The sequence below is a fragment of the Narcine bancroftii genome, chromosome 11 (assembly GCF_036971445.1).
Source record: "Narcine bancroftii isolate sNarBan1 chromosome 11, sNarBan1.hap1, whole genome shotgun sequence".
NCBI classification, from domain to species: domain Eukaryota; kingdom Metazoa; phylum Chordata; class Chondrichthyes; order Torpediniformes; family Narcinidae; genus Narcine; species Narcine bancroftii.
In genome coordinates, this window is record NC_091479.1 from 25,306,099 (window position 1) to 25,321,513 (window position 15,415).

Consider the following 15,415-nt stretch of genomic DNA (forward strand, 5'->3'; position numbering starts at 1 on the left):
ATTCCAAGTGAAGCATTAGACAGCCAGTCCTCTCCTCTTGCATGAACCACAAGGGCTTTGACCAAGCCATCTTCCAAGTGGCTTTCCACAAGCTTGCCAGCTTGTCCTGTTCTAGTCCCAGCTACCTCTGCTGGCTGTAACGCTGTAGAAGTGATCTCTGTGTTTCCCTCTCACTGAGAGAAAGCCTGTTTGACTCTCTCTGCTTGCCAAAGCACATGGCCCTCCCAGAACAGCTCGAGACAGAAACGGCTCTGACAAGCTCTTTCATCTGCTGCCTTTTGTAAACAACAATCCATTAGTGAAGCTCTTGCAAATGCTGTGGAGCCGACATGTCTAGCATTAGCAGAGCTCCAGTATTTCAAATCAGATCTGTTCTAAAGTGTTTGTATGTGACCTACTCTAACAAACCTTTCCCAGTTTATCTCCCAAAAAGCATATCTAGATACTCTGTCACTGTGGGTTTGTGTGTGTGTGGGTGTTGTGGGAGTGGGTGTGTGTGTGTGTGTGTGTGCGCGGGTGGGTGTGGGTACGCGCAGGTGTTCGTGTGCGGGGGTGTATCTGTGTGTGGGGCATGTGGGTATGTGGTGTGGGTGTGCGCGGGGCTTGTGTGGGACCCATGATTGCCTGTGAAGGAGGGAGGCTCAATCTGACCCGCATGGGCGCTCCTCAGTCTGGCATGGCCGAGTATCTGTTTGACAAGCATACACTAGGAGAGAGCAGCTAGGACAGCACACCTCAGGAAATCAGTGTGCCAACCATTCCATTTTCATCATGCCGATGCTTTTCTCTAGATGATCTTTTCCCCAATTGTGAATCTGTTTTGGTGACGTCAATTTTAAATGGTGTTGACTTGTTTGTGAATTAAGTGGAAGAAGTAAATCAAATGTGAAACAAACTTTGTACCTGGTTTCTATTAAAATAAGGAAAAACATGTAAACTGGCACAACTGAGGATCTGTTGCTAAATAAAAGTTGCCAAAAGTTAAAAAAAAAGGAGGGAGGCTAAATGAAGGGTGTGGGGAGAGGGAAGGCAGAAAGACTTCTGTACTCCCTCAATTTACCAAGCTTTCACCTCCCTTCTCTACCGCACTCTCTCCCCCTCTCATTCCCTCTCCCCCCCCCCCCACCTCTCTCTACAGCTTCCTAACATGTTTGGGAACCTATGTTCCACCATGATGTCCCTCATGATTGGATCCTATGCTTCATCAGCAGTGACGTTCCCAGGAATCAAGGTTAGTCCTTGAATTTTTTTATCCCACCCTCTCTCTCTTCTCCATTCCCCTCCCCACCCCCACTTCTCTCGGAAAGATTTCACGCTTGTGCTTGCTGCCTTGTTGGGCCTCAGCTGAAACTCATGGCCTCATGGGAGGTTTGGCCTCTGGCCTCATCCGTGGGGCCTGAGGCTTCATTGATGGTATTGCCTTGCCCCTGGTGGTAGGGTGGCCCTGGGGCCTCGTCTACAGTTGAGGGCTGTGCTTGGGATCGTTGGGCCTGGCTGTTGTTGGTCAGGCCTGGAGTGGGGTCCAAGCATCGTAGGCCTAGTCCATGGGCTTGGGGCCCAGTCCATGGGGCAAGGCCTAGCCTGTGGGTTTTGAGGCCTAGTTGCAGGCAGAATAGTCCACAACTCCAAAGGCCTAGTTGTAGACCAGGCCTAATCCTAGTGGCGTGAATGACAAGATAAGCCAAAGACAGCATGGCTTCCTAAAGAAAAAAATATTGTGGGCAGTCTGGTTTGTGCAGCACTTAGCGCAACTTTGTTCTCAAGCCAGTGATTGGGATGGGGTGTCCGTACGGGAAGTATGTACTCCGTGTCTCTGTGGGTTTTTCCCGGGGGGCTCCGGTTTCTTCTCATCGTTCAAAATGTACCAGGGGGTGTAGGTTAATTGGGTATCATGGGCTTTAGGGCCGAAATTGCCTGTTACTGTGCTCTATGTCTAAAGTTTAAAAAAACTACTGCAATTTTTTGCAGAACCCCCAAACAGGCTGGACAAAGGACATGGTGATTTATCATGGGGGTCGGTGGTTTATCACAGGGGTATGTAGTTTATGCAGGGGTTGGTGGTTTACCGTGGGGGTCGGTGGTTTACCATAGGGATCGGTGAAGTACCACAGAGGTTGGTGGTTAATCACAGTGGTTGGTGGTTCACAGCAGGGATCGGTGGTTTACAGCAGGGGTCGGTGGTTTATGGCAGGGGTCGGTGGTTTATGGAAGGAGTCGGTGGTTTATGCAGGGGTTGGTGGTTTATGGCAGGAGTCGGTGGTTCACGCAGGGGTCGGTGGTTTGTGGCAGGGGTCGGTGGTTCACGCAGGGGTCGGTGGTTTGTGGCAGGGGTCGGTGTGGGTCTGCTTTTTATGTGGTAATTTATTGATTTGGATTATGGAATAAATGGTTTTGTGGCAAAGTTTGCAGATGATACAAAGATATTTGGAGGGGCAGGTAGTGAGGAGGAGGCAGAGAGGCGGCAGAGAGACTGAGAGAGTGGAGGAGAATGGGCAGAGAAGAGGGGGAACTTCACACAGAGAGTGGCGGGGATGTGGAACGAGCTGCCAGCTGAAGTGGTGAATGCGGGCTCAATTTTAACATTTAAGAGGAATTTGGACAGGTACATGGATGGGAGAGGTGCAGAGGGCTATGGACTGGGTGCAGGTCAGTGGGACGAGACAAAACAAATGGCCCAGCACAGACGAGAAGGGCCGAAGGGGCCTGTTTCTGTGCTGTAGTATTCTATGGTTTTAAATGGAATACAATGTTGGAAAGTGTATATGGTTATGCACTTTGGTATAAGAAATAGACGGGCAGATTTTTTTATAGATAGGGGGGAAATTCATGGGCAGACAGGTTGGTGTGGGAGTGGGGCGCAGAAGTTAGACGATTGGCACTGGGAGATCCCTGTCACTGGCACAGACAGAGCGAAGTTGCTCAGCGAAGTGATCTCCCAGTCTGCGTCCAGTCTCTCTGATGTGGAGAAGGGCACGACGCCAGCACCAGATGCAATCAACCACTCCAGCAGACTCATAAGTGTTGTTTCATTGCACGGACTGTCTGGGACCCCTGTGAGGGGGAGGTCAGTTTGGGCACAATTGGAGCCTCATCTATGGGCACAGGGGATGGTGTCAGGGGCCAAGTAGTGGGGAGGGTAAGGGAACAAGAGAGTCGTAGTTGGCAAAGACGGTGGCAGGATCACGTTGTCGGCGGTGGAAGTTACGGATATGTTGATTGCAGAGGCTGGTGGGGTGGGTAGGTGAGGACAAAGGGAATATCCCCTCACCTGCCTGAATTTTGTTCATACCTTGATGAAGGGCTCAGCCCCAGCGTAGCAGAGGAAGCGTTGGGGGGTGGTGGGGGGGGGGGGGTCTTGCCTTGCCTGTATTGACCTGCAGCCTGGATTGCTCCACAAAGCCCACAAACAGGCAGGTGTAGCTGGGACCCATGGCCACTCCTTCAACTTGGAGGAAATTAGATGAATCAAAGGAGAAGTTATTGAGGAGAGGACGTCCGTCAGGGATGAGGAGGATGGTGATGGAGGGGGACTGGTTCGGTCTGTTATTAAGAAAGAAACAAAGGGACTTGAGACCTTGTGTATGGGGGGTGGAAGGTGTAAAGGGATTGGACGTCCACAGTTAAAACTAAGGTGGTCATTTTCAGAGAATTGAAAGTCATTGAAGAGATGGAGAGCACGTGAGGATGTAATGGGGAGCGACTGGACCAGGGAAGAAAGAATGGAGTCGAGGTGAGATGATACTAGTTCGGTGGGGTGGGAATATGTGCAGATAATGGGTCTACTTGGATAATCGGGTCAGAGGTAGAACCAGGCAGTGCGGGGATGGGAATTGGGGGCCGTGGGAGGGATGTGACCAGAGGTGATGAGGTTGGAGATGGTGACTTGATGTTCTATGGTGGGGTCCTGTGGAAGGGGGGAAGGAAGAGGAGGTGTCTGAGAACTGATGTTTGGCCTCAGCAAGGTAGAGGTCAGTGCTCCAGACCACAACAACCCCAGCTTGGTCAACAGGTTTGATGGCGAGGTTGGGATTGCTGCAGAGAAAGTGGAGGCCAAAGTGTTCAGAGGAGGTGAGGTGGAATACGAGTGGGGGAGGGGGGGGGTGGTGAAGTTGACACAGTTGATGTTTTGGTGGCAGTCAACGGTGTAAAGTGCTGATGGAGATTGTGGAGGAGAAGTTCTCACTCATTGGCGTCTGGAAGTGAGGAAATCCAGGATCCAATTACACAGTGGGGTGTTGAGTCCCAGATATTGGAGTTTGCTGATCAGTTTTGAGGGGGTGATGGTGTTAAATGCTGAACCCTAGTCGATAAAGTACATCCTGATGTCTGCATCTTTGGTGTCCAGGTGTTCCAGGGCATTTTGTTGAGCCAGTGAGATAGAATCAACCGTAGACCTGTTGCTATGACAGATGAACTTGAACAGATCCATGTCACCGCACAGACAGGACATGATGTGCCTCAGCACCAGACTTTCAAAACACTTCATCACTGTAGTCATTTAGGCCAGCCCTGTGGCCTGGTCCATGGATGCTGGGGCCTATTTCCAAGCCATACCTTGGGTTCTGGAGGCACAGCTCCTGAGGTCATTTCATGCCAGGAAGGCCCCATTTGACCTTTGGTTTCTTCCTACAGGTGATCTACGACGCTGGGGTCCCATTCACCGTCATAATGTTCACCTGGTCCGCCGTGGCCTGCCTGGTTTTCCTCAACTGCTACGTTAATTGGCCCTTGGAGACCTTTCCTGACCCCGAGGAGACCAACTTTGTGTAGGTTGGAGGGGACAGGAGGTGCAGCGAGGCTTGAAGTTGAGAAAGGTGCCTGGCGGTCCAGTCCTGAGGCCTAATGGGTGGGAATAAACTGGGGCTCCAGGCCTGAGGTTGTGGGCAGGAAGGGCTTGGTGGTGAGGAAGGGCCAGAGGGTTTAGACAAGACCCAGTGGGCGGGAAGGGTCTGGGGGTCTAGGCCTGGGGCCAAGTGGGTGGGATGGGCCTAGGAGTCTGGGCCTCAGGCCTAGTGGGCCAAAGGGATCTGGGAGTCCAGATGGGCCTAAATTGTGCAAACTGGGGCCTAGCAGCAGGCAAGGACTGGGGCTGAGTTAGAGAATCAGGCCTGTGGCCTCATCCCTGGAAATAGCAAGCAGTCGAGGCCAGCAGCCTAGTCAGATGGCCAGTCCTGGGTCCTAGCCAGAGGGGCAGGGCCTTGAGGCCAAGTCTGGGATGCAGCAACCAGACAAGACCTGAGATGGAGTTGTGTGTGCCTGGGTTTGATTCCCCCCTAATCCCCTCACCTCCACAGGAAGAAGGTCAAGTTGGACAGTCTGGCCCTTGATCACAAGGTGACTGGTGACCGTTTCTACCAGCACGTCACCAGCGTGGGCCACAGGCTCAGTCGGAAGGTTCCAGAAGGCCACGAGCTCAGCCACCTGTCCACCGAGGCCCTGGAGTACAAGGCGGAGGATAAGATGGAGAGTAAGGCTTGGGATTTCCCTCGACGCCCGGAATGTGACCCTAGTCTATAAGGCCTAGCAAGCAGGTGGAGCTTGGGGCATAGTCAGAGGGCCAGGCCAGAGAGGTAGTTCATGGAAACTTGGTCTAGTTAAAGTGCCAGGAATGAGGCCTAGCTTTAGGGGAAGAGCTTTGTGGTCTAGTCTATGGGGCCAGGCTTGAGCCTAGTCTGTGGAAACTGCTGGCATTTAATCCATGGCCCAGCATAATATTTATAATAATATCCATCACTCCAGGGAGAGCAGCAAGAGTGGAGCCTCATCTTCAGCTTATGCTTATGGGGTTTAATCAGGAGGTATCAGAATGAGGGTGAAACCAGAAGGCCGAGTACAGGGTTAATGGTCGGTTACAGTAAGGAAGAACAGAGGGACCTTGGGGTCCAAATCCATGTATCTCTCAAGGTCACTGCCAAGATTGACAGGATAGGTAAGAAGGCCTATGGGATGCTGGGCTTCATTATTGGTGGATTGAATTCAAGAGTTGCGAGGCCATGTTACAACTCTCAAGTAAGACCACACTTGGAATATTGTGTTAATTTCTAGTCTCCTCATTATAGGAAGAATGTGGAAGCTATAGAAAGGGTGCAAATGAGATTTACCAGGATGTTGCCTGGATTGGGAAACAAGTCTTATGAGGCAAGGTTAGCAGAGCTGGGACTTTTCTGTTTGGAGCGAAGGATGAGAGGAGATTTGATAGAGGTCTACAAGATTATGAGAGGCTGACAGAGAACATTAAGAATCAAGTGTGGTGGTCCGAACGAGGTTACAGAGACAGGGAGGGGTACTGAGGACTGGAGGGGGTTACTGAGACAGGGAAGGGTATTGGGGGCCAGATGGGGTTACAGAGACAGGGAGGGATATTGGGGAGTGGAGGGGATTATTGAGACAGGAGGGTATTGGAGGCCGGATGGGGTTAGAGAGACAGGGAGGGGTATTGGGGGCTGGATGGGGTTACAGACACAGAGAGGGGTATTGAGGGCCAGATGGGGTTACAGAGACAGGGAGGGGTGTAGGGGACTGGAGGGGGTTACAGAGACAAGGAGGGTGTCTGGGACTGGAGGTGGATAGAGACAGGGAGAGGTATATGGGACTGGAGGGGGTGACAGAGGCAGGGAAAGGTGTAGGAGACCAGAGGTGGATACCGGAACAGGGAGGGGTAGGGAACCAGAGTTGGTTGGGTTGTTGGGGACGGGTGGAGTTTACAGAGACAGGGAAAGGTGAAGCGACTAGAGGGGGATACAGATTCTGAAGGGGAATATAGGACAAGAGAGGGCAACAGAGACAGGGAGGAGTGTAATGGACCAGAGGGCGTTACAAAGACTGGGAGGATTGGAAGGAACAGGTGGGACTTAGAGAAAGGGAGTGGAGTAGTGGTCCAGAGTGGGTGACAGAAATGGGGTGGGGAGAGGGGACTGGAGGGTGTTACAAAGACAAGGAGTGGTTTAGGGGACCAAAGGGGAATACAGAGTCAGGAAGTGGTGTAGGGGGCCGGAGGGAGGTTACAGAGATGGGGAGGGGTATAATGGACCAGAGGGGGTTACAGAGACAGGGAGTAGGGAACAGGGAGTAGTGTAGTGGTCCGGAGTGGGTTATAGAAACAGGATGGGGTGTAGCGGACAGTCGGGCGCGGTGGTTATTGTGCTAAAGTTTAGGTTGGAAGCATCAGAGAGAGTGCAGGGGAGATTTTACCCGGAGTTCGCCTGGATTGGAGAACCTACCTCACGAGGCAAGGTCAAAAGAGTTGTGGGACTGGGTGAATTTTCTCTTTGGAGCAAAGAAGGATGAGGGGCATCTTCACAGAGGTCTGCAAGATCGGAAGGGAGTGAGGCAGCAGCTTTTTGCCACGTTGAGAGTAGCAAACACATCTGTTTGGTGAGAGGAAAGACATTTTTGGACAGAATGGATGCATTTCTGGGGATGGGACCATTTGAAAAAACATTGGGACTTGGATGCAAGGAAATGAGAGGGTTTCAGGAGGGAAAGGTGGAATTGTGGTGAGGTGTCGGTTTAGATATGGGCTGCTTTAGTGAGCGTACAGAGGAGACAACACAGCAGGGTCGAGAACACGCCTTCAGATGTGAGGTTGGCTGAGTTCCGGGGGTGTGGGAAGGAGGCTCGGCCATGCGGAGGTGGAAGAATGACGTTTTTGTTCTCAACTTCAGGGTCTGTGCCCCTGAGACGGAGCATTTGCTCCCCCATCTTTCTTTGGAGCCTGCTGACGATGGGCGTGACACAACTGCGTCTGATATTCTACATGGGAGCTATGAACAAGATGCTGGAGTTCATCGACAGGGAGGGGAGAGGTGAGAGAGCTTTCCTCCCTGCAACATCACTCCTACAGTCACCCCTCCCCACTTTGTACCCAATATGGGCTGTCAAGCATATCCAGGGCATGGTCTGGAACTCTTCGTCGCAACAAAAATGTTTCCTGTGCAGAGAGAGCGAGAGGGATGGAGAAACACCAGACAGTGTACAGATTATCCCCCTTAGAGAGGTGGATGGAGAGACTCCGGTCAATGTACAGATATCTGCCTGATAGAGGGGGACAGAGAGACACGCCGGTCAATGTACAGATATCCCCCGAGGGAGAAGGACTGAGAGACGCCGTTCAGTGCACAGATATCCCCCGAGAGAGAAGGACGGATAGCCACCGTCAGTGAACAGACGGGACAGAGAGACACGCCGGTCAATGTACAGATATCCACTGAGAGAGGGATACTAGGAGATGCTGTTCAGTGTCCAGATATACCCCTGAAAGAGAGAAGAGACACCGGTCAGTGTACAGATATCCCCGAGAGAGAAGGACGGTGAGAGACTTCCCCCGACTGAGGCGGTCTGAGAGACACCAATCAATGGAAATATATCCCGCTGAGGGGGGTGACGGAGAGACTCAATGTACAGATAGCCGTCTCAGAGAGAAGAATGGGGGATGGAGAGACCCCAGTCAGTATGCAGATATCCCCCTGAGAGAGTGGGACAGAGAGAGAGACACACAGGTTAGAGTACAGATGTCCCCCCCGAGAGAGGGTGATGGAGAGACAGTGGTCAGTGTACGGATATCCCTCTGAGAGAAGGGGATGGAGAGACACCGGTCATTGAACAAATATATCCCTGAGAGGGATGGAGAGATACCAGTTCATGTACAGATATTCCCCTGAGGTGGGGGAAGGAGAGACACCGGTAAGTGTACACATGCCATCCTTAGAGAAGGTGATGGAGAGACACTGGTCAGTGTATAGATATCCCCCTAAAAGAGAGAGATGGAGAGACCGGTCAGTATACAGATATCCCCTTAAGAGAGGAGGATGAAGAGACATTGGTCAGTGTACAGATATCCCCCTAAGAGAGAGGGATGGAGAGATACTGGTTAATGTACAGATATCCCCCTGAGAGAGGGATGGAGAAACACCAACAGTGTACAAATATCTCACTGAGAGGGACGGAGAGACATTGGTCAGTGCAGAATTCCCATGAGAGGGACCGAGAGTCACCATCAATTTACAAATATCCTCCAAGAGAGACAGAGACACCAGTCAGTGTACAGATATCCCCATGAGAGAGGGTCTGAGAGCCAGTCGGTGTACAGATATCCCTGAATGAGGGGGGGAGTCACTGTTCAATACACAGATATCCCCGTGAGAGGGGTAAGGAGAGATTCCATGTCCCTCTGAGTTAAACAGGTTCGAATGTATTTAATGTTACATGAAGAGTTTTGAATTTTTATTCTCTACAGAATCGGAAGAACTTCAAGATGAAACTGGAGAGATTGGTAAGGAGAGGGAGGGAGGGAGGGATGAAGGAGTGATCGGGGAGGAGGGAGTTATCCATAAGAAAGGAGGAGGGAGAGAGGGGTTTCTGGTTAGAAGGGGGTATTTTGAAGGAGGGATGAATGTGCAAGGAGGGATCTGCAATGGAGGGAGGGATTTCTTAAGGAGGTACTGCCTTAAGGAGGGAGCGCTGGAAAGTGAGCACCTTGAGCAGGAAGAAACTTCAAGAGATGTGGGAGCACCACTGGATTGAGCATCACGATCCTTCAAACCCTAGCAATCGCTGCTGCCCATTTAAGAGCAGAACCCCTGCCTCTGGATCCCAGGCTCTGCAGGTCTGCATCCATCCACTAGGAGACAAGGAGTCGGGTTCCCCAGTGTTCTACACTGGATCCTGTAGCCCCCTGCCATTCTACACTGGATCTTATAGCCCTCCGGTGTTCTACACTGGATCCTATAGCCCCCCCCCCCCCGGTCTTCTACACTGGATCTTATAACCCTCTCCCTGTGTTCTACACAGGATCCTATACCCCTCACCCCCAGTGTTCTACACCAGATGCTGAAGCCCCCCCAGTGTTCTACACTGGATACTGTAGGCCCATGGTGTTTTACACTAGATACTGTAGCCCACACCCAGTGTTCTACACTGAACACAGTATCCCCCACCTGGTGTTCTACACTGAACACGGTACCCCCCCCCCCCCCCACCTGGTGTTCTACACTGGATACTGTAGCTCCCCACCCCGATGTTTCCCTTGTGTCTACACTGGGTACATTGCACCCTTTGGTGTTCTGTACTGGCCCTTCAGCTCCCCTGTGTTCTACACTGGGTATTGAAGCCCCCCCCCCTCCCCTCTCTGCCCTCTACACTGGGTACTTTAGGACCCCTGGTGTTCTATACAGGTACTTCAGCTCCCTGATGTTCTACACTGGGTACTACGTGCCCCTGCCCCCTTGTGGTCTACATTGGGTACTATGTGCCCCCGGTGGTCTACACTGGGTACTGCAGTTCCCCCCCCCCAACCGCTGATGTTCTACACTGAGCACTGAAGACCCCTAGTGTTTTACATTGGGTACTGCAGGCCCCCCTGGCTGTGTACTCTCAATACCGCAGACTCCCTGGAGGTGGTCACTAGTACTGCAGTCAAATAGATGGAACCAGCCGAGGCTGTTCAGCCCACTCCTCTCCTGCTCTCTCTTCTGTTAGTCAATTTCTACTCGTCAATCTTTGGGATCCTCCAGCTGCTGTGCCTCTTTACCTCACCAATGATTGGCTACGTGATGGACTGGAGAATGAAGGAGTACAGCAACACACTGAAGAGGTGAGGGAAGCCCCTATCTACCCTCTCCACTCATCTCCCCCACTCTTTTCCCCTTTTCTTCAATACCATCTCTCTCCATTTCCACCTCTCCCCTTCCCTCTCTCTCACCCCCTTCCCTTCTCCCCACCACCTGTGCTGACAATCTGCCCCATCTCTCCACCACCAACCCTTCCCTCCACCACAGCCCAACAGAGGGGGAGCTGGGCCACCAGCCATGGGATCGGACTGTGCAGAAGATGACAAACTCTATCCGTGCCTTTGTGCTGACCAACCTACTGCTGGTGGGTTTTGGGATCACCTGTCTGATCAGTGTTCTTCCCTTGCAGGTGAGGAAGTGTGGTGGGATCATTGAGGGGTGGGGGGGTTGAAGAAAGGGGGCATGAGAGGGTGAGGGATGGGAGTGGGGTATGGGACAGGGAGAGGGGTTGGGTCGAGGAGGGGCACAAAAGGGGTGAGGGATGGGAGAGGGTTGGATTGAAGAGGGGCATGAAGGGGATGAAGAATGGGAATGGGGTATGGGATGGGGAGGGGTTTGGGTCAAGAAGGGCACAATGGTAAGTGGAGGGGTTGTGCATGTCCACCAGGGGAAATTCCACACCCCAAGACACACATACACAGATGACACCAAGATAGTGGCGGAGTAGGAAGTGTAGTGGAAACCGTAAAGTTGCAGAAGGATTTAGACAGATTAGGAGACTGGGCAAAATTATGGCAGATGAGATTTAACATAGAGAATTGTACAGCAGTCGAAACAAACAGGCAGAATACTATTTGGATGGGGTGAAAATTCAGACCTCAGATGTGCAAAGGAACCTGAGTGTCCTCGTGTAGGGAAACCTAAAAGTTAATGACCAGGTGAAATTGGTAATGAAGAAAGCGAATGCTTTGTTGGCATTCATTTCAAGAGGAATAGTGTACAAGAGTAAAGAGGTGTTGATGAGGCTCTATGGGGCACTGGTGAGACCTCATTTCGAGTACTGTGTGCAGTTTTGGGCCCCCTATGTTAGAGAGGATGTGATGTTGGAGAGGGTGCAGAGGAGATTAACTAGGATGATTCCCAGAATACAAAGGATAATGTACAAGGAGCGTTTAGTAGCTCTTGGGTTGTATTCATTGGAGTTTAGGAGAATGAGAGGAAATCTCAGAGGCTTTTCGTATTTTGAAAGGTTTAGATAGGGTGGATGTGGGTAAGATGTTTCCCTTGGTGGGTAAATTGAGGACAAGGGGTCATAGTCTGAAAATTAGAGGTTATCATATAAAAGAGATTAGGAGGAACTTCTTTAGCCAGAGGGTCGTGGATCTGTGGAACTCACTGCCGCATACAGTAGTGGAAGCCAGATCACTGGGTGTATTTAAACAAGGGATAGACAAGTATCTCATTAGTGAGGGCATCAAGGGATATGGGGAAAAGGCCTGAAATTGAAACTAGTGTAGGCTTACAGAACAGACTCGATGAGCCTAGTGGCCTGGTTCTGTTCCTTGGTCTGTGATCTTGTGATACACCCAACACATACACACACACGTGTGCGTGATCGCATTCTAGCCCACATTCAAACCCCCATGTATTCCCAGGGCACCGTTTGGGTTTGGCCTCCTTTCCCATACAGTCTAACCTCTGTCCCATGTGCGGTCCTCTCTCTCTCTCTCTCTCTCTCTCTCTCCCCACAGTACCTGACCTTCACACTGCATACGATGGTGCGTGGGTTCATACACTCCGCCTGCGGAGGCTTGTATGCTGCCGTGTGAGTACGAGTCTGTGTGTGGGTGGGTGCGGGGGTCAACGCTTCCCCCCCCCCCACCAGAGATGGGGTGGAGGGTGTTAGGGTGGCATATTGGTTAGCGCAACACCATTACAGTGCCAGAGGTCAGGACTGGATCTGGGTTTGATTCCGCCGCTGACTGTAAGGAGTTTGCACATTCTCCCCATTTCTGCGTGGGTTTTCTCAGGGGCTCCGGTTTCCACCCACTGTTCAAAAATGCACCGGGGGTTGTATCTCAATTGGGTGTAAATTGGGAAGCATGGGTTGATGGGCCCAAATGGCCTGTTACCGTGCTGTATTTCTAAATTTAAATTGTCAAGATGGATTTTATTTAAAATTTTAATTCCCCCCCACCCATCCTGCAAGGATGGGGAGGTGGTTGATCCCTCCAGAAGGAGAGGGACTCAATCCTCCGAGCACAAGGAGTGGGGTAGGGGGTTAATCCCACCAAGACAAGGAGGGGGGAGGGAGTGTATCACCTAGGGATGGGGAGAGGGGAGGAAGTTAGTATCCTGGGAAGGGAAGGGGTTAATCCCCCTGGGACGAAGAGGGGGTTAAAACCCCCAGGACAGGGAGGGGACAGAGTTAACACGCCAGGACACACTCTGCTGCACCATTCTGACCTTCACCTCTCCTCTCCAGTTACCCGACCAACCACTTTGGCTCCTTAATCGGGCTCCAGAGCCTTATTAGTGCATTGTTCGCTCTCCTGCAGCAGCCGCTCTTCATGCTGATGCTGGGACCCCTCAAAGGCAACCCCTTCTGGGTAGGTCCCCAAACCCCTCCCTGCCTCTGTCACCCCTTCCAGTTCTCTAATCCCCTCCCTTTCTCTGTAACCCCCTCTGTTCCTGTACCCTCCCTCCCTGCCTCTCTAACCTCCTCCAGCCCCCTACACCCCTCCTTGTCTTAACCCCTCCACCCTTCCCTGCCTCCATAACCCCTCTGGTCCCTTACACTCTCCCCGTCTCGGTAATATCGGTTCCCTACACCTCTCCCTGTCTCTGTAACCCCACCTCTCTGATTCTCTCCATGTCTCCCTATAACGCCCATCTGGTTCCCTACACCCCTCTTCATCTCTGTAACCACCTAGAGTCGCCTACCCCCCTCATTGTCTCCGTTACCCTCTCCAGTCCCCTACAACCTCCCTGCCTCTGTACTCCCCCCCCCCCCCATTCAGTCCCTTACACCCCCTCCCTGTCTTTTTAACCCTCGGGTGCTGATCTGCATTTGCTGACCTCTTTCCTCCCTCCTTCAGGTGAACCTTGGTTTGCTGGGATTCTCAGCGGCTGGGTTTCTGCTTCCAGGCTACCTCTGGTACCACCGCCGACAGCTCCAAGGCTGCCCCACACCACCCCAGCTGCCTGCCAGCCAGGGACAAGAGGCTGGGATCCTCCTCTGCGGGGCCAATGAGGCTCCTTGCAACGGGATGCTGGCGGCCGCTGAGTCCTCAGCCTGAGAGTGGGGGGGGTGGGGGGGGTTGTCGGTCCCTCCCTCCCTGCACTGTCACTGTGGTGATGGTGATTGGGAGGCAGGTCCCTCTCTGTCTCCCTGGTGACAGGAATTGGGAGGGGTCTTCTCCATCACCATGGTGAGGGGGATTTGGAGGCCAGGGCTTCTCTGTCACCATGGTGAGCGGGATCGTGGGGACCTCCATCACCGTGGTGACAGGCATGGGGAGGTGGGGCCTTCTCTGTTACCCTGGTGATGGGAAATGGGAGACAGGGCCTTCTCCATCACTGTGGTGAAGTGGAATGGGAACTGGGTCTTCCTCTGATGGTGGGAATTGGGAGGGGTCTTCTCCATCACCAAGGTGAGGGGGGATCACGGGGACAGGAATGGGGAGGTAGGGCTTTCTCTGTTACCCTGGTGACGGGGATTAGGAGACGGGGCCTTCATCACCATGGGGATTGGAAGGCAGGGTCTTCTCTGTCACCATGGTGACATTTTAGTGGATGAAGGCTGCCCTGTGAGCCACAGTGACAGACTTGGAGGCAGGACCTGCTGTTGCCGTGGTATTGGGCAGGGGGGCACGGCGAGACTGGGAGTCCAGAGGCACCGCTCCTGTTGCCATCGCCATGGTAATCCCCAAGAGCTAAGAAAGGCCTTGGTCTTTCTTTGGTCAATACAGGTCAATTTGATCTCCATTTTTGATTGATTTTAATAGAAATGAAAGGGATGTGAAATTAATTCTATTCAACCAGACAAAAACAGATGAAAATTAAAGGAGAGGTTACTCAGGGAGTGTAGCCTTTATGGTCCCTTTAACTCCCCACCCCACTCACCTGGGGGCGGGGGAGCAGTTACCCTCGGTGATGTCAGCCATTTTGTCCAGTTATCAGGGTGATAGTAGCCCCCATTTTCCCCCCTTCTTGGGTTGCCCAGGTAATGACGGCCATCTTGCCTTGAGGTGACAGTGTTTAGTTGCCCTGGTAATGGTGGCCATCTTGCTTTGGGGTGACTGAGGTTAGTTGCCCTGGTGATGACAGCCATCTTGCCTTGGGGAGATGGTGTTTAGTTGCTTTGGCAATACTGGTCACTGAGGCCACAGCGGTCACCGTCTGTGTGGGGCAAGTAGAGTTTTCCAGAGGTTTTCCTGGGTGATGAAGGGCATCTTGCTGAAAAAACATGGCTGCCAGCCCAGGCGATGACCACCATCCTGTAACGCCAGGGAATAATGGCAAACCCAGAAAGGTGACATTTCATTTCACGTGTGCGTGTGCTGTGCTGAGTGTTGTGCACGTTTACTGGCTGTATTTACTGTATTTACATTGACATCGTCCATGATGTAAGGAACCATTGGAGGAAAGGTGGGGAAGGGGTCAGGGCAGGGTTGCAACTTCCTCCGTCCAAAAATAAGCACCCACCCTCCCCAAGTCATACCCCCTTGGGGGATGGCCCGATGCCGGAACATGGTGTGTTTATCCCTCCACGTCACCCCCACTGGGGGATGAACCACACGACATGGCTGTTTGTTACATTGGAAACATGCACTGTCTGAAGGGTGATGTTGCAAAATAAAGTGCAAAATGTCCGACTTAATTTCCTTAATGAAATTTTTCCCAGC

At 52.2% G+C, this 15,415-nt stretch overlaps 1 protein-coding gene across 2 annotated transcripts in view; it reads left to right on the top strand.

Annotated features, from left to right (window-relative positions):
• LOC138745685 (large neutral amino acids transporter small subunit 3-like) overlaps positions 1-15,385 on the top strand; it is a 31,837-nt gene extending 16,452 nt beyond the window's left edge. For both annotated transcript variants that reach the window (XM_069902971.1, XM_069902970.1), the window contains exons 6-15: positions 1,139-1,231; positions 4,633-4,766; positions 5,295-5,467; positions 7,665-7,805; positions 9,236-9,271; positions 10,477-10,591; positions 10,776-10,917; positions 12,260-12,333; positions 12,994-13,117; positions 13,607-15,385. In XM_069902971.1, coding sequence (XP_069759072.1) covers positions 1,139-1,231; positions 4,633-4,766; positions 5,295-5,467; positions 7,665-7,805; positions 9,236-9,271; positions 10,477-10,591; positions 10,776-10,917; positions 12,260-12,333; positions 12,994-13,117; positions 13,607-13,807 — 1,233 coding nt within the window. In that variant the 3' untranslated portion in view covers positions 13,808-15,385. The remainder of the gene's footprint in view (positions 1-1,138; positions 1,232-4,632; positions 4,767-5,294; positions 5,468-7,664; positions 7,806-9,235; positions 9,272-10,476; positions 10,592-10,775; positions 10,918-12,259; positions 12,334-12,993; positions 13,118-13,606) is intronic.
• The last annotated feature ends 30 nt before the right edge of the window (positions 15,386-15,415 follow it).